General features: G+C 44.7%; 1 protein-coding gene across 1 annotated transcript in view; it reads right to left on the bottom strand.

The window, feature by feature from the left end:
* FAM174A (family with sequence similarity 174 member A) overlaps positions 1 to 18,202 on the bottom strand; it is a 47,770-nt gene extending 29,568 nt beyond the window's left edge. Inside the window, exon 1 of the mRNA XM_075067489.1 lies at positions 17,931 to 18,202. Within this exon, the coding sequence (XP_074923590.1) occupies positions 17,931 to 18,202 (272 nt within the window). The remainder of the gene's footprint in view (positions 1 to 17,930) is intronic.
* Between the last annotated feature and the right edge of the window lie 1,166 nt (positions 18,203 to 19,368).

Below are 19,368 nucleotides of genomic sequence, written 5' to 3'. Positions count from 1 at the left end.
CCGATATGTTAATATCGAATTTAGCGCTACTCCCTCTCGTCGGGTGGAGTACAGACAATCGATTTAAAGAGCCCTTATATCGATATTAAAGGTGTTGTAGTGTGGACGGGTACATGCGCGTTAAATCGATTTAATGCTCTTTAAATCGATTTAAACGCGTAGTGTAGACCAGGCCTGAGAAACTGCTGAGCTTCAGTTCATCTGCAATTGGACACAATCAGCTCAGGATTTAAACAAAGCTGTGAATAGCTTGCCACTACAAAACAGTTCTCTCCTTGGTTTTCACACCTCAACTGCTAGAACAGGGCCCCATCCTCCCATTGATGAACTACCTCATTATCTCTAGCTTGCTTCTTGCTTGCATAATATTATACCTGCCCCTGAAATTTATCCACTATATGCATCCGCGAAGTGGGTATTCACCCACGAAAGCTCATGCTCCAAAACGTCTGTTAGTCTACAAGGTGCCACAGGATTCTTTGCTGCTTTTACAGATCCAGACTAACACGACTACCCCTCTGATACTGTGCACATATACCTTTAAACTACAGGATCAAAGCGCATCAGAACTCGAGTGGGCTTTCTGAGCAGCCTTCCCCCAGTCTGATGGATCCATCTGTAACCCCTTTGTCCCTTGCTGAAATCAGCTCCATTTATCTGGTTTTAGAGAATAGTTAATTCAGTTCTTAAAAAGAAATAAGTTGCTCTAAATAGTCTCAGAACTAGGACCTTCTGCCATTTACCCCTTCTTCCCTGGATAAACACAAATCTAATAAATGTACTTGTTAACAGGGCTTGGACAAAGACAGGTTTCATTAGTGCTGACAAGTAAGGCCCTAACAAATTTATGGCCATGAAAAATGCATCACGGACTGGGAAAACTGGTCTCCTTTGTGAAATCTGGTCATCTGTGTACTCTTTACCCTATACTACACAGATTTCACAGGGGAGACCAGTATTTCTCAAACTGGGGGTTGCAACCCAAATGGAGGGGGGGTCATGAGGTTATTGTAGGGGGATCGTACTGCCAACCATACTTCTGCGCTGCCTACAGAGCTGGGCGGCCAGAGAGTAGCAGCTACTGACTAGGCACCCGCACTCCTCCAGCAGCAGCGCACAAGCGTGATAATACCATATTATGCCATCCTTACTCGTGCGCTGCTGCTGGAGGTGGAACTGCCTTCAGAACTGGGCTTCCATCCAGCAGCCACCACTTTCTGGCCATCCAGAAAGGTAGAAATACTGTGACATCCCCCACGCATCATAACCTTGCGACTCCCCTTCTCCCCCCCTCCAACAACTCGCTTTTGGGTCAATTACAGTTACAACACTGACATTTCAGATTTAAATATCTGAAATCATGAAATTTAAAATTTTTTAAACCCTATGACCATGAAGTTGACCAAAATGGTCCGTGAATTTGGTAGTGCCCAATTGAAAAGGCCTGCTTCCAAGATTATCTGCAGCGTCCTTTCTTAAATGGGACAGACTGTTGGGCTGCTATAGTCTGAGCTATAGCATTTCCCCATCCAGTTTTATTTATGTGGTGTAAATAAAACAGATTGTAGTTTTGTGCGCTTGTGACAAATCCTGGTTTGATGACAATTACAGATATGCAATGCATAACATACTGCTTTTGCATAGTGGACTGATATTCCGTGGTACTCTGTACCTTGCGTAGTCATTTACATATGGGCAAAATGGGTGTAACACACTACTATTCCAGCTTGGTTGCATTTTACACTCCCTCTGCCTATGTGTAAATGACTACTCTTGATCCAGAGGAACAAAGAATTAAATCTACAAAGCTGAATTTGAAGTGTGCCTTCTTTAAACACCACACTTCAGGAACACCAATTCCTCCCTTTCCTTAGAAGTCAGAGTAAACTGGTAACTAATTTGTATAGAAGTCAGTTCCGTCTGATGAGCAGTCCTGAAATAACTTTCTATTGGAAAACAAATATTTTTCATTATATACCCAACACAAAATAACACATCGCCTCATTTCATTAATTTTCATTTTAAGACGATCATTTTAGATAATCCAGAGAGCTGCTTATTAAGATAACTTATAGGATTCATCATGTGAATCCCAACTTGACACACTTATGATAGTTCTCATCAAACTCGCATGTTAAAAATAGTAGTGTAGCCACGGTAACACGTCCAAGGTAGTCAGGCAGTGGGCAGCAGTGTGAGGGGCTAATTAGTACATACCCAGTAGGTACATATTCAGATGCTCAGCCTGAGCTGTTGCCCAGGCTATTGCATCTGTACAACTATTATTAGCATGCTAGCTTGATGAAGCTAGCACAAGTTACGTCTCCTTAAGCTGGGAATCACACCTCAGCTTCAAGTGCAGATATGCCCACAGGCTGAAGATATTTGATAGCAATAGATTAGATGACACAGATTCACCACATGCGTCTTCTAATGTGAAACTCTTAACAGGATTTGATCAACAAATCTTTAGACATGCTCTTTACAAGTAGTAAGATGACTTGTGGGAGATACTGTAGTTAAGTAACTGCATCATTCAAATGTTTGGTGATCATCCATGAGGGAGAAGAGCAGTTTAACTGTCTTGTAAAATAACTCAGTGTAAAGCAACTTATATGCAATACAGTTTATGTTCCGACAGAACACACTACAAAATATCAACTACAGCTAATTTGAATTCTTCACTAACATATTTTTAACTAAATTGAATAGTTCACTACGCAGAAAAAAAATTCAATTTACCTCAAAAAAGTTGTCATCTTAATTAAAAAACCCTATTCTATAAAATAAAAGTTATTCCTTGAAAGTGAGCAGAATCTCTCTTCCATGAAGGGCATTCATGAGGTGCAGGTTTTATACCCTTGACAGTAATTTAATAATCACTCTTCAAAAGAGATTTTAAATAGTTTCCTAGAAATTTTATTTTAAAGTAAGTCCATGATAAGCAGTTTAATGCTGACATACATTTTGCATGCTCTGTTCTGTTTTACTCAGTATACCAAATTAAGTACTGCACACTGAAAACATCTAAAAAAAATAAGAATCAAAAGCCCTATTCATTTAATTTGCTACAATTTTATTTCCTCACCAACTTTAGAAAACCTATTTTCAGCACTAGGAGAGTTTTTATTTCCCTCACAAACAGAACCAAAAGAATCAGTAATTCTTCCTCTTCACCAGTAAACTAATCACAAAAGCTTGCCCATTATTGGTTGTCCTATGGCACCTCATTTGTATGGGATTTTTTTTGGCTTATTACTTTAATAACTGATATCAGCGTTAACAGCTAGGGAGCAGACGGATTTCTTGCATGGTTGACGATATCAGAATGGGCCTAATATGAGAACTAGTTCTCATAGGGAAATAATAATAAAAAAAAAAAATTAAGGGCCACAGTAGCTTTAAGCCTTGTATTTATTAAAATTACCTTGATAGGAGATGATTAATTTTTATTATTGCTTAAAATGGTTACTGCAAACGCTGACTGAAAAGTAGTTTAGTTTTCTGGCAAGTGCAAGGCTAGTCATGCTAACTAATAAGGTTTCAGTGTAAAATGTTGGCAAAAGCTAGCAATTCTGCCCTGTTTATTTGTGTCAAGTAGGCAAACATCGTCTCTTCACCACTATTGAGTGAGATTTTCTTTTTTTAAATAAAAAACAGACACTTTCAAATTTGGCTAAGAATGTGTAGATATTGCATCTTCCAGAGCTTATCCCTGAATTAAGGGCTTACCATGCCTCTCTTCAGGGAAGCTTATTAAAAGTGGCAAACAAACTTGGTAAGACTGAGGAGGCCACTTTCTAAGGGCATGGCTACACTTGCAGATGTAGAGTGCTTTGAGTTAAACCAGCCTTCACAGAGCACAGTAGGGAAAGTGCTGCAATCTGTCCACACTGACAGCTGCAAGTGCACTGGTGTGGACACAGTAGCAGCTCTTGCAATGGCCACAGAAAGCAGTGCATTGTGGTAGCTATCCCAGCATGCCAGTGGCTGCAACGTGCTTTTCAAATGGAGGTGGGGTGGGGTGGAATGTGATAGGGAGTGTGTTGCGTGTATGTGCGGGGAGAGAGAGTGGGTTTTGGGGGGGCTGAGAAACGTCCGCATGCTGTCTTGTAAGTTCAGACAGCAGCAGACCCCTCCTCCTCCCCACCTCTCTCTCTCTCACACATACACACACACACACACACACAGCATTCAACAGTAATGGTTGCTTTGTCTTGGAGCAGATAAGCATGCCAGCTGTCAGAAACGGAGCTTTCAAAGGACATATCCTCATTCCTGCAGCGATTCCAAAACAATGACAAGAGTGGCCACTTGACTTAAGAGGATTATGGGACGTTTCCGGAGGCTGATCAGAGCACAGTAATGCAACACGTTGTTCACACTGATGCCCAGGCATTTCAGCCAAGCGTTAATCTTCTCGCAGAGGTGGAGTACCAGCAGCACTGTAGCTGCGGAGTCAGAGCGCTCTACGTGCCTTGCCAGTGTGGACAGGTAGTAAGCTAGGGCATCCGGGGCTGCTTTAATGCGCTCTAACTCACAAGCGTAGCCAAGCCCTAAGACAGGCTTTTGTTAAAGTGGGAAGGTTGAATCAAAGTTTATTTTTTTTATTTACCAGATTATTAGGGGAGTAACTCAGGGACGTGCAAGTTACACCTGTAATTCTAAATACCGTCAAAGTCATCTACAGCCACACATAGGTGCTCTTTTAGTCTTTTTTATGTATAAACCAAAATAAGAAAGTCAAAATAGGTAACAACCAAATTGGCATGGCGCCAGAATTAAAGTCAAGTCACCTGGGTTCTATTACTCCTGATTCTGTCACTGACTTGCTGTGACCTTGGGCCTCAGTACCCCCACTTGTAGCAAAGACAGTTATACCTACCCACCAGTGTAAAGCAGTTTGAGATCTACAGGAGACAGGCATTAAACAAAGCAAGTATATTTTACTGTAATTTTGGCAAATTATTGCTGCAGCTAAAATGCCAGAAGGAAGATGTTTGGAAAGACTTTGGAGAAGGCTGTTGGGGAATGTGTGTGGGAGGGGAAAAAAGTATGCTTTCAGGTCGACAGAGGCGAAGGAGAGTGGGCACCTGTGTAGTTACACCAATATAGCAGGAACAGTGAGCCCCTCATGTATATTCACTGCAATGATATAGGCTACCTTGGCTTCCAGCCAGGAAATGCAGCATCAGTGCAAGTCAGTCACTTTTTACATTGGTGCTGAACCCTCCTGTGTAGACAAGGCCTCAGTTCTCAGGGACTCCAGAGAGGAAGTTTTTGGGTTATAATAGAAAAAAGAAAAAATGGATCAAGCAGAGGAGACTGAGAATTAAAACTGTGTTTGGTCAGACCTTGAGAACCTTGGCATGGATGCACGTTCTGCATTCCCAAGACCACTACCATAATTAATGAACGACCTTCCAGTCAAGCTATGACCACAACAAACTAACATTTAATTACTTTGCAGAAATATGTTGCCACTCATCATCTATCATTTTTACTCTAGCCAACTGCCAAACAGCCAGTAAAAAACAAACAGGAATCTAGACAACTCTCTACTACACAAAGGGCAGCAAAAGAATAAGTTTCAGTCTAAAATTGGTAGACAGAAGGAACAAAGGACTATGAACAGTGCTAGACCGGACGCCTTTCAGGAATATAATGGCTATCTTTTTGGATGGAAATGCCGAAAGTCATAATAAGCAATTTCACCATTCATGAATCTGCAATATCCATCATCATTCCTTCGCTTTGGAGGTCTGTTTCTGTTACGCGAACAAGCATTACAACCTATGTACTGTAAAAGCAGCAGAGAATCCTGTGGCACCTTATAGGCTAACAGATGTTTTGGAGCATGAGCTTTCGTGGGTGAATACCCACTTCGTCGGATGCACCAAATTAAATCAATCAAATTAAAAAAGTAAGAAGAAAATACTTCACAATGTTACATTTTTACTGTACCATCTTTTACAGCACTTACAAATTACTGAAAATAGTAGTTTATGATCCAAACACAAACTTCACTGTAGCAGTGAATAATAATGACTGAAAAATAAACCCATAATAACTCTCAGAACTAGAGAAGAGCAAACTAGAATCTACACATACATGTGGACACACACTATGCAAGATTAACAACAGTGCATTTTTTTTAACAGGACTTAAGGGCACATTTGCTGGTGCACATTTCAATCACCATGAAACTAGCTTTAATTAGAATGTCAAGAGGGGTACTGGTGAGTATACTCTGGGCAGCTATTGTTTGGAAGGAAGTTTTTATTTTTAAAAAGGGACTCCTGTCTTTTGCAGATCAAGTCCATTTTCTCAATGAGTCTCCAACAGAAGGGAAAAAGAGACTAAAAAAATCAAATAATCTTTCATTACCTCACAGATAGTACTTTGAAAGAGTTAAGCAGCCATGACTAGGCAGCCTTTATTAAACTTCATCAAATGCTTGCGAACTGAAGTGTTTTACTGAAAAACTCTCCAAAACATATCAAGAGCTGGTGGAAGATGTCATTTTATTTATTAGAGCTGAGTGAATTTTTTAAGATTAATAGTTTATCTGTGAAAAATGAAGTTTCAGGTTGACCAAAAGTATTCATGAATTTGACTCAAATTCACTGAATAGTTTCAACCAATTTTCTTTTACCAGCCTAGAGTCACAAGGCAACTTAGGTGCTATTCACAAAACCATCAGAGAAGGGGGAGGCATTGCCACCCTTATACCACCGTGGTTGGGGAACTTACCTGGGATACAGGAGATTTGGGTTCAAGTCCCCATTCTTCTTGAGTCACAACAAAATTCTGAACTTGGGTCTCCCACATTGCAGGTGATGACCCTAACAACTGGACTACAGAGTAGGTGGGGGTGGGTTAATCTCTCCAGTTGAAACTATGCCATGTTGGATAAATAATTAAATATCCACTGGAGCAAGGACTGAAACTGAGGTGACCAACCCTCTACCCTCCAGGATGAGTACTCTAACCACCAGGCTAATCCAGAGTCTTTCTGTATGAATATTTACAGTACGTGGAACAGCTTCAATAGAGAGCTCCACCCCAGAATACCCCAGAGTCTACTGGTTATTGCATTCACCTGCAATGTGGGAAAGCCAAGTTTAAAATTTTGTTGTGAATCAGGAAGAATGGGGACTTGAATGCAAGCCTCCAACATCCCAGGTGAGTCCTCTAACCACAAGGCTATAGGGTATAATTGCAGCAGCACCAACACCAGTTTTGTGAACGGCATCTCCAAAATTTTGCTCTTAATTAAAAAATAAAAGTTAAAAATGCTGGAAAACAAAACTTGTCATTTGACCAAAACCTAATTGTTTTCCAGGCTTTTGTTTTACAGAAAAAGCAATACAAAAAATAATTTGTGGTCAATGCAAGGTGATTGTTTTCATTTGACCAGCAAACCAAAAACAAACAAACAAACAAACAAACCCATCACACACCAAAATAAAACCACCACCACCAAACAAAAAACCAACACAACCATCAAATCCCCCCTCCTCACCCCAAAAATTATTTGGGCAGCTCTACTTATTACACACTCAATTGAATGAGATGCCAAGGGCCCTCAATCCCACTGACTTTAATGGATCCAAGGGGGAAATGCTCAAGCTTGCATTCCAAAATGGCACATAAGGCCTCAGTCCTGCAAACACACACATACTTAACTAATGAAATCAGATGAGTTATGCACATGCTTAAGGTTAGCATGTGTTAAGCATGTGTCTGTTTACAGTACTGGAGCCTAATCCACAAATTTCCATTATTCACATGAAAGAATCCTATTCAGCTCAATAAGGTTACTCTCATAAGCAAGGGCTTGTAATATTGGGCCCTGAAAATCTGTCAAGCTATATTTGTTTAACTTGCTCTGAGTGATATATTAACCACTATAACAGTCTGGCAAATTTCCAGATATCAACCTAATAATATTCCTCTAAATATCCAGGGATAAAGAGTGATATTCTTCAGAAAAGAGATTCTTTATACTAAAAGTAGACTCTTGGATAACTAAAGATAGAAAGAAGGTTTCTTAAATTCAGCATTAAAAAGTGAGGCTGTAATATGAAACTATCAGTCATGTGCCAGTTTTATTCATACGTGACAGAACATGCAGTACATAACATTAAGGAACTTTTATCTCATATTAGGACAGTGAACATCTATTCTGTAATCTAACTTTGTTTCCACTTGTAAAGCTTTTGCTTTTTGAAGTTATTTTTCAGTTGGATACAATGCATGAATTGTCCACGTTCATTGTTCAAGGTGCTATGGTGATGGACACTATTTTAAGAACCCATACAGATAGGTCAAGACCATCTAAGATCAAGGAGGGGTTGGAAGAATTGTATATTGCCTTCTTCAATGACTGATTTTACACTAAGGCCAACAGAAGTGTATGTATGTAGTTTAAAGGCAGCATTCTGACCTTTCTGGGTTGTCCAAAACCAGTTTTGCGCTTTCATTTCTTCTCGTATGGAAGAAGGATATATTTAAAACTACATGACTTGCTGGTTGGTATAAGGATATTAGAGACAAGGTGGGAGAAATATAACCTTTTATTGGACCAACTTCTTGTTAGTATCTATTAGTAAACATTCATTCTTCTAGTCTTTTCTTTCTGTATATTTGATTCATTTATATATCAACTATTCTTCAGAATCTTTATATATTAACAAAGAATAAGTTGAACTATAAGGCCCAGAACACTGACTGACAAGTAACCCTACTCAGGAATTTTATGCATTAGGCCAGGGGTGGGCACCTTTTTTGGCCTGAGGGCCACACCTGGGAATAGAAATTGTATGGCGGGCCATGAAAGCTCACAGAATTGGGGTTGGGGTGCAGGAGGGTGTGAGGGCTCCAGGGTGGGGCCAGAAATGAGGAGTTCAGGGTGTGGGAGGAGGCTCCAGGCTGAGGCAGGGGAGTGAGGTCCGGGGAGGAGGGATGAGGGCTCTGGCCTTGGGCTAGGGATGGGGGGTTTGGGGTGCAGCAGGTGGCTCCGGCCTGGGACCGAGGGGTTCGGAGGACGAGAGGGGGATCAGGGCTCAGGTAGGGGTTTGGGGTACAGGGAGAAGCTCAGGGGTGAAGGCTCCAGGCAGCGCTTACCTCAAGTATCTCCCAGAAACAGCGGCATGTCTCTTCTCCGGCTCCTATGCAGAAACGTGGGCCAGGCAGCTCTGCACGTTGCTCCATCTGCAGGCACTGCTCCTGTAGCTCCCATTGGCTGAAGTTCCAGGCCAATGGAAGCTGCAGGGGCAACACTTGGGTCAGGGCAGAGTAGGAGCCGGAGGGCGGCCATGTTGCTGCTTCTGGGAGCTGCATGGAGCAGCCCCTGAACCTGTTCCCCCGCTGCAGTGCCGGAGTGGGGCAAGCCCCAGACCCTGCTCCCCAGCGGGAGCTTGAGGGCTGGATTAAAATGGCTGGTGAACTGGATCTGGCCCATGGGAAGTAGTTTGCCCACTCCTGCATTAGGCTGTATTTAATAATTCATTGCACCTTCATGTCTATAAAACTTCAAATATTCTAGGAAACCCTCTCCCCATTGTTAAAATATAGCATTACATAAGCATATACAAAGACTTGGGAAACTAATAGGGGTGATTGTTATAGCAGATGCTTTCTGTTGGGGAATCAACAGAGAAAAATGATCATGGGATCAGAAGGATCCACTGAGAGAAACTATCTTGAAGAATGGTTGGTCCTCTCAGCTGTAAATAAATTAAACACTTCACATATAAATCAGGTAAACCAAGAATGTATAGAAATGACATCAGAACATACATTTCTTTGGCAAAACCCTATATGACGACACTGGTACGAGAAGTTAGTTGGGGAATGAAACTGCATACCCTTTCAGATACAGTGAAGGAAAAAGACAGAGCAACCTTAAGATCTGACAATAGAGTGGTAATGTATCTTTTCTTTCTGTACTCTATATAGTCCTGTACTAATCTCTGGTTGATAATCTTTGATTAAATAATTCCAATTGAGCCCATTTTTCAACAATCTTGAGCCATTACTAACTCAGACATGCAACGTTCTGCTGGTAAAAGTAACAAGCTTTGGGGTTTACAAAGAACTCTTCTTCAGGTCTGAAAAGCTACTCAGAGTATCACAGCTAATAGAAGGTGGAACATTGTTTAATATAAGGAATTAATATGCTGTAAAATACCATACAAGGTGAAGCGGGCAGTTTAACATCTCTGCAGTTCTAGCGCAAGGGAGAGTTAGAGAGGCCTGGTCTACACTAAGTGTTTATACCAAATTTAGCAGCGTTAAACCAATTTAACGCTGCACCCCGTCCACACAACAAAGCCCTTTATATCGATGTAAAGGGCTCTAAAAAACGATTTCTGTACTCCTCCCCGATGAGGAGAGTAGCGCTGAAATCAGTATTACCATGTCGGATTAGGGTTAGTGTGGCCGCAATTCGACGGTATTGGCCTCCGGGAGCTATCCCACAGTGCACCATTGTGACCGCTCTGGAAAGCAATCTGAACTCGGATGTACTGGCCAGGTAGACAGGAAAAGTCTCGCAAACTTTTGAATTTCATTTCCTGTTGCCCAGTGATGGTGAGTGATTAGCAAGGTACCACGCAGAGCTCATCAGCACAGGTAACTATGCAGTCTGAGAATCAAAGAGAGCTCCAGCATGGATTGCACGGAGATACTGGATCTGATCGCTGTATGGGGAGGATTCTGTGCTAACAGAACTCCATTCCAAAAGACGAAATGAAAAAAAACACTTGAAAAATTTCCAAGCCATGATGGAGAGAAGCTACAGCAGGACTCAGTACAGTGCCATGTGAAAGTTAAGGAGCTCAGACAAGCCTACCAGAAAACCAAAGCAGCAAACAGAAGTCTGGGACAGGCTGCAAACATGCCGCTTCTACGCTGAGCTGCATGCAATTCTAGGGGGGCGCCACACTACCCACCCCTGTTCGTGGATTCCGAGGTGGGGTAATCTTAGCCTTGCCTGAGGTATCTGCTGATGGAGGAGGAGGGAGGAAGAGAGGACGAGCTTGCAGAGAGCACACAGCACTCCATTCTCCCAACAGCCAGGAGCTTTTTTCTCAGCCTGATAGAAGTACGTTCCCAGCCTTCCCAAGCACTAGCCCAGACAATGAAGCCATGGAAGGACCTCTGGTGAGTGTACCTTTGTAAATATAAAACATGGTTTAAAAGCAAGCATTTTTAATGATTAATTTGCCTGAGGACTTGGATACATTCGCGGCCAGTACAGTTACTGGAAAATTTGTAACCATGTCTGGGGATGGAGAGGAAATCCTCCAGGGACATCTCCATGAAGCTCTCCTGGAGGTACTCCAAAAGCCTTTGCAGAAGGTTTCTAGGCAGGGCAGCCTTATTCCGATCTCCATGGTAGGACACTTGACCATGCCATGCATGTAGCAAGTAATCTGGTATCATTGCATGACAAAGCCTAGCTGCGTATGGTCCCGGTGTTTGCTGGCATTCAAGCAACATCCGTTCTTTTTCTCGCTGTGTCATCCTCAGGAGAGTGATATCATTCACGGTAACCTGGTTGAAATACGGGAATTTAATTAAGGGGACAGAGATAGTTGGGCTGTTTGCCTGTGGCTTAAAAGAAATCCTTCCCTGCATTTAGCCAAGCAGGGCGGGGCGGAGGCAGGGGGAGAGATTCGTGCTGAGCTTTTTCTCATTTGGCTAGCTGGGATCTTCCCTGCTACCAGCCATGTGGTGAGGGGAGGGGTAAAGCAATCATCCCAGAGAATTGGATGGGGGCAGTTCTGGTGCTGCACGTTAACAGGAAAGAAGCAGCACTCAACAGGCTTTGCTTGCTATTGGGAAAGGAGGGCGCTGGATATATGAAGGCTGCAGAAGCCGAAAGACAATGGCTTACCATGGCCGCATGCAAGCCGAATTCTGATGCTCGGACCTGCGTCTGTGATCTCTAACACCAAAGCCGCAGACACTCAATATTAGGATGCAAAATGTGACCTTGTAGTGAGATCACATGTGCTATATAAGGTGAATAGCGTTGTTCACCATGAAAGAGTATAACCATTATTCTGTAAAATGTATCTTTTTAAATATTTCTCTCCTTTTTTTCCTCTCCCTCATGCAGCCGCAATTTTTTCAAGTCTCCCTCCTCCATCTTGAAGGCTATCTCAGATAAGGCGGTGGGAAAAAAAAAAGATGCGAGAAGAAATGTTCTCGGAAATCACGGAAGTGACCTGCAATGAAAGAGTTCATCTGAATGAGTGGAGGGACGGGGTATCAAAGTACAGGAAAGATGCCAGTGACCGTGAGGACAGGAGGGACCAACGTGAGGATAGGAAGGATGAACATGAGGAGAGAGGAGAGGAGAGACACTCGAGATGAGAGGTTGTGGCAGGAAGATCTGAGGTGTCGGGATGCAACTCTGGGGCTGCTACGTGATCAAACGGACATGCTCCGGCGTCTGGTGGAGCTTCAGGAATGGCAGCAGGATCACAGAGTGCTGCTGCAGCACCGGTATAACTACCCTCCCCCTCACCATGTTCCTTAGCCTCCTCACCCACCAGACGACTAAGAACGTGTGGGGGGAGGCTCCGTGCACTCCCATTCCACCTCAGTGGACAGCACAACCAAAAGGCTGAAATTGTGAAATTTTTTTAGTGGCCTTTTCCTTCCCTCCTATCCTCCTCCCAAACCCCACCCGGGCTACCTTGTCAGTTCTCACCCTCTTTTTATAATTAATTAATAAAGAATACAAGATTTTTAAACGAGAGTGATTTTATTTCCTTAGGAAGCAAGTGGTAATCAAAGGGGGAGGGTAGGTGGCTTACAGGGAATGAATCCATCAAGGGAGGTTTTCATTAAGGAGAAACAAACAGAATTCTCACACTGTAGCCTGGCCAGTCATGAAAGTGGTTTTCTTCTGTGATGCACAGCACTTCTTGGTGTGCTCTTCTAATTGCCCTAGTGTCTGGCTGCACATAATCAGCAGCCAGGCGATTTGCCTTAATCTCTCACCTGCCATAAATGTCTCCCCTAACTCTCACAGAGATTGTGGAGCACACAGCAAGCAGCAATAACAATGGGGACATTGGTTTGGCTGAGGTCTGAGTGAGTCAGTAAAGTGTGCCAGCGACCCTTTAAAAGTCCAAATGCACATTCTACCACCATTCTGCACTTGCTTTGAACAACTCCTACTACTGTCCAGTGGCCTGTGTATGGGCTTCATGGCCTTGGTGGCATCGAAGGCTTGGCTGAGTCACGCAGGTAATACAGAGCATTTTCAACATCCCCACTGTAATTTTCTGGGTGTGGAAGTAATTCCCTTGCATACAGCCGTTTAAACAAGGTCGTTTCCTGAGCGCGAGGTTCTGAAACCCTTCCCGGCCATCCCATGTGGATGTTGTGAACGTCCTGATCCACCAGTGCTTGCAGCACCATGGAAAAGTACCCCTTGCGGTTTATGTACTGGGTGCCCTGGTGCTCCGGTGCCAAGATAGGGATATGGGTTCCATCTATCGCCCCACCACAGTTAGGGAATCCCATTGCAGCAAAGCCATCCACTATGACCTGCACATTTCCCAGAATCACAACCTATCGTAGCAGCAGCTCAATGACTGCTTTGGCTACTTGCATCACAGCAGCCCCCACAATAGATTTTCCCACTCCAAACTGACTCCCAACTGACTGGCAGCTGTCTGGCGTTGCGAGCTTCCAGAGGGCTATTGCCACTCGCTTCTCAACTGTGAGGGCTGCTCTCATCTTGGTATTCTGGCATTTCAGGGCAGGGGAAAGCAAGTCACAAGGTTCCATGAAAGTGTCCTTATGCACGTGAAAGTTTCGCAGCCACTGGGAATCGTCCCACACCTGCAACAATTATGCGGTCCCACCAGTCTGTACTTGTTTCCCAGGCCCAAAATAGGCGTTCCATGGCTAGACCCTGCCCCGTTACCAGCATGATCTCCAAAGCGCAGGGGCCCACGGTTTGAGAGAAATCTGTGTCCATGTTCTCATCACTCTCGTCGTCGCGCTGCTGTAGCTGCCTCCTCCTCGACTGGTTTTGCAGATCCTGGTTCAGCACTGATTGCACAAGAATGCGTGAGGTGTTTACAAGGTCCACGATTGCTGTCTTGAGCTGAGAAGGGTCCATGCTTGCGGTGCTATGGCGTCTGCAACGAAACGGTTGTCTGCTATTTGCAGGGAGGGAGGGGTGAGGCAGGGGTGAGGCTGTACCCAGAACCACTCGCGACAATGTTTTTTGCCCCATCAGGCACTGGGATCTCAACCCAGAATTCCAATGGGCGAGGGAGCCTGCGGGAACTATAGGATAGCTACCCACAGTGCAACGCTCTGGAAATCGACACTAGCCTCGGTACATGGATGCACACCACCGAATTAATATGCTTAGTGTGGCCATGTGCAATCAACTTTATATAATCTGTTTTAAAAAACCAATTTCTGTAAAATCAGAATAATCCCATAGTGTAGATATACCCTGAGTTATAGATTGTTCTAAGTCATAAATCCAGTGTCTTTGAGTCCATGAATTTTAGGTTATGTCTACACTACAGCTTCTGTTGGCAAAATTAATGTCACTTAGGGTGTGAATATTTCACCCCTCTGAGCAACATAAATTAAACTGACATAAGCATTCATGTGAGAGCTTCTCCCGCCAACATCACTTATGCTGTTTGCAGAGGTGTTTTTTTTAAGCTGATGGGAGAGCATAGAGTATCTTCACTAAATGTGCTGCAGGGCAAAGCTGTATCGGTACCTGTATCAAAAGAACCTGCTTCATTACAGGAAAAAAAAACCTCTGTAATCACACACTCCTAGCTGTCATCTACCACCCTGTGCTGGAAACTATACAGGGTATCATTAAACAATTAGAATCTGTGCTTGACAGGGACCACATCCCGAAAGAATCTTTCCCAAACTCCCTCTGCTGATCTTCAAACCCTCCCCAACTTCGGCAAATTCATTAACAAAAGCAAGTTTCCCCAATTCAAGACAAACCCAAACTCAAAGCAGCACCAGACACTGCCAGAACAATAGATGCAAAACTTGCAGATATATCTCCACTGCTACAATGATTAATACCCACCCAAACATACCTTTCAAACAAGTGGTGTACCTCATCCATTGAACTAAATACCCCAATAACAAGAATTACTTGTAACAAAAGTAAATAAGAAATTTTCAGAGTGGAGTCAACTTAAAATTGACAGGTCACCTTCAAGAATCACATCTGAAGCTTGACGGTACTTGGTGCATGAAAATATGCCTCTCCCCCAAAACAAAACAATAAGCACCCCTGCAAAATTTCTGCAAAAATATAAAAGTAACTGGATTTAAAAATTTCACACTATATAGTGCTTTCATTCTCCATGTAGCTCCAAGCTTTCCGACAAGTAAGAAGTGCATATTTTCCCCATATGCAAGTATACATGCTTGCTATTTTATTAATGAAAGGAAAATCAGCACGGACTCTGAGTGGATAGGGAAAACTAATGCCACAGAAAACAATCCAAGATGCAAAATGACAGTTGTGGTAGACTACAGCTGTAAGAAAGTTTTAGGACTATTTAAGCCAGGGGTTCCCAACGCGGTGCCTCCGGGCACCATGGCACCCCCTGGGACGTCTAAGTGCGCCCACGTACTGGCTGGCGGATGAGCACCTGCCGTAATGCTGCCAACAAGCAGCGTCACCCAGAGGCATCGCCACCAAAATACCACTGAAAATCGAAGGCATTTCAGCTGTGAAGCATCTAGATGATGCAATTTGTTGGAGGAATTTTGGCGGATGCTCATCTGCCGCCATGGTCCTCCATGCCTCGTCGTCTGACGCCTGAAAAAGGTTAGGGACCACTGACTTAAGCAATTAGGTCACTCATCTTAATGTACCTGAGTGTTTTTAGAAGACATGTTATATAATGCATATGAACTTTGAAGGCTACATCTTTTAATGAACAATGATCAATTTATCACAAAAGTGAATCAGCTTGGAGTATATGTTGAATCTTAAAGAGACTTGCAAGTTAAAGATTGGCAGTCACACAGTGCAGCTCTGCATTGGATCATCTATACAAGATTCACTCTTTGGTGACTCAAGACAAACCAAAGGCATTAAATTGAAATATTGGTTTTTTCAGTCTAGCAGAGAAAGATACAACATGATCTAATGGCTAGACACTGAAGCTAGACAAATTCAGACAGGAAATAAGGCTTACATTTTTAACTGTGAAAATAATTAACCACTGGAACAATTTCCCAAGAGGTTGTTCATCACTGGCAATTTTAAAATCAAGAGTGGATGTTTGTCTAAAAGATACACTCTAGGAACAATTTGGGGGAAGTTCTATGGCCTGTGCTATACAGGAGGTAAGACTAGATGATCACAATGGCCCTTTCCAGCCTTAGAATCTATTAAACATGTCAGATTGTATTTATGTATCTCTGTCTCTCATATGCACATATGTTATCTTGAAAGAAAACTGGTAACCCTATTTTAAATAAATATGCTGAACTGGCAAAATATAGTAAAAAGGTGATGCTCCAGGACTAAATTTGGTCATTTTTCTGGTTTAGATTCATAGATTCTAAGGTTAGAAGGGATCACTGTGATTATCTCCTGCCAAACACAAGCTTTAGAACTTCTATAAAATAATTCTTACTTGAGCCTACAGCATATCTTTCAGAAAAAAAAAAAATCCAATCTTGGTTTCAAAACTGCCAATGATAGAGAATCTAATACAACCCTTGGTAAATTGTTCCAACAGTTAACTACCCTTTCTGGTTTTATAATACAGATCATCTTCAATTTTATGTAAAAAGAATTTGAAAAATAATGACAAGTGAGTAATGAGGAGTAGCATTATTGATTTGACAACATACAAGGGCAAGTCTACACTACAGCGCTACATCGACGTAATTGCACCAACTCAGCTGTGCCACTATAGTATTTGTACCGAGGGGAGAGTGCTCTCCCACTGGCATAGCGTGTCTTCAACAGACACGCTATACCAATAGGATATGCCAACAAGAGAGTACTCTCTCCTAGGCACAAATACTCCACCTCTGCGAGAGGCGGAAGCTATATCAGCAAGAGAGAGTCTTCTGCTGATATAGTGCAGGAGCGGACACTTTTTAAGTCACTGTAACTTGTCTTTTTCATACCCCTGAGTGATGTAAGTTACATTGACTTAAACGGTAGTGCAGACCAGCCTCAAGTCTCAAATGGTAGCCAAGAATAAGCCACAGAGGACTTTTAAATGAATGTTTCTGCACAAGGACATTAAAAGTGAAGACAAGTAGATATGTGCTTGAGTAGACACACGCAGAGGGGCAAGGAGAGCAGGTAATGTGGTCAAAACAATGAGGATTCTTACAGCAAGACTCTGAATGGGTATAAAATGTGACACTGGTGCTTGGATATCAATGTGAGACATTGTATTTATGTTTAGGCATCTATAACTATGCGGTCAACATTTTAGAATGGTACTTGACCTGTGATATTCAGTCCAAGGCAGATGGCAAAGGGCTGCTCCTCCCTAGAAAGCGCTCTCCAAAGTACCTGCCATCAGTAAGAAGGCAAAACAGCTACGGAACCGAAGGTGATGGGCACAGGAGGGTGCAAGGCTAATGCCAGTGCAGTTTCTCCTGCAGATGCACAGCGCGAGGTGTCCGTGTCGCGCCCCACGGGATGCCCCCGGGACAGGCTGCGCTGGGCACGCAGGGTTTGGCTCCGTACCACCTCACCTGAGCGAACATTAGCAAATCCCTCGGCGTGTGCAGCGAGAAACCCTCGCACCACACGGCCAGCCCCGCTGCACCCGGGCCCGGAGGTGGGACCCCGCAGGGGAAGCAGCGACCCCCAGCGCCCGGCACAACACGACAGGGCCTATATCCCCGCCCGCCTGGTCCCTCACCGCACGGTCCGGATCACGAAGTAGACGATGAGGGCGCCGCTGGCCACCACGAGCACAGCCAGGGCGCGCTGGGTCATGGGCTTGTCTCGCTCGGGAAAGGGGGACGCGGCAGGGCTGCTGCTGCCATTGCCGCTCCGCGTCGCCTCCCCGGGGGTGCTGCCCTGCGGGAGCGTCGAGCGAGCCGGCGGGGAGCGTTCGCTCGCGCACGCGCTCCTTGCGCACGACCCCAGGCACAGCCCGGCGCAGACCAGCGCCAGACGGACGAGCCGCATCGCTGCCCCCTCCGCCCGCGCGGCCTAGGCGCGGCCGGGCCCTGCACCGGCGGCAGAGGAAGCGGAAGTTCTCGTCATGGCTCCCAGTCCGGCAGGGCCGCCGCTGCCATGGACGCTCCTCGGCCGCCGCTGTCGCTATCAGGTGACCGAGGCGCGGCGCTCCAAACCTAAACTGGGGTCGGCGCATGCGCGATTGCAGCTCAAGCCTGAGGGCTCGTGCGTAGGGGCTCGGGCAGGTGGTTGCTGTTGGCTGTAGCCTTGGGCAAAGGCCGGCTGCAGGCGGGTGTCAGGGGCCACGCTGGGCTCTGCGGACGCAGGGACGAGATTGTGAGCAAAAAGGGGGATGCAATGGGGTGATCCACCCCAAACTCTGTGCTCCGGGACAAGGCAAGAGCCGGAGGTACCCGGATCCCGCCTGGCTGTCTTTGGCTCTCGCCTCCTGCCCCAGTTGCAGCATCCACCACCTAGGGAACAAGCCTCGCTGTTCCTAATGTAACTGCCCGCCCGCTCGCAGCCCGTAGCCTCCCAGATCGCGAGTGCTGCCGCAACCCTGATCTGGATCCATTCAGGGTTTGTCTCACCCCCAAGGCTCCTGGCAGGAACAAGGACCACGTGTACCAGCCCCTCCTACTGCGTCCAAAGCAGTCCGGGCCTTAAGTGTATGACAGTGCACGAGGCTACGAAATACTGTGGATCCGGCACCTAAAGCAAGCTGGATCTTGATCATTTCCCCCCTCCCATCCCCATACTGTACAAAAATCTAAACAAATCAATTGCAGCTGTTTCTAGTTCATCATAAATATCTTCCTGCTTCAGATAAAAATCTGCTTCAGGATAAAAATCTGCCCTCTGCCTGGTGTGTGCGTATCACTCTAATCCCATAAAACCGAACACTCTTGCCCTGCCCTGCCCTGCCATGCTCCTTTCCTGAGACCCTGCCCCTTCTCTGAGGATCTGCCCCCGCTCCCTCCATCGCTCATTCTCTCCTGCCCTCACTCTCTTTCACTGGACTGGGGCAGGGGGTTGGGGTGTAGGACGGGATGAGGGCTCTGGTTGGGAGTTTGGGCTCCAGGGTGGGGCCAGAAATGAGGGGTTCAGGTAGCTGGAGGGGGCTCCAGGCAGGAGTTGGAGTGTGGGGGGGGTGAGTGCTCCTGCTAGGATGTGAA

The sequence above is a fragment of the Chelonoidis abingdonii genome, chromosome 6, assembly GCF_003597395.2.
Source record: "Chelonoidis abingdonii isolate Lonesome George chromosome 6, CheloAbing_2.0, whole genome shotgun sequence".
Classification (NCBI taxonomy): Eukaryota; Metazoa; Chordata; order Testudines; family Testudinidae; genus Chelonoidis; species Chelonoidis abingdonii.
The sequence above is the reverse complement of the archived record's forward strand: the minus strand, read 5'-3'. Positions and strand labels throughout refer to the sequence as shown.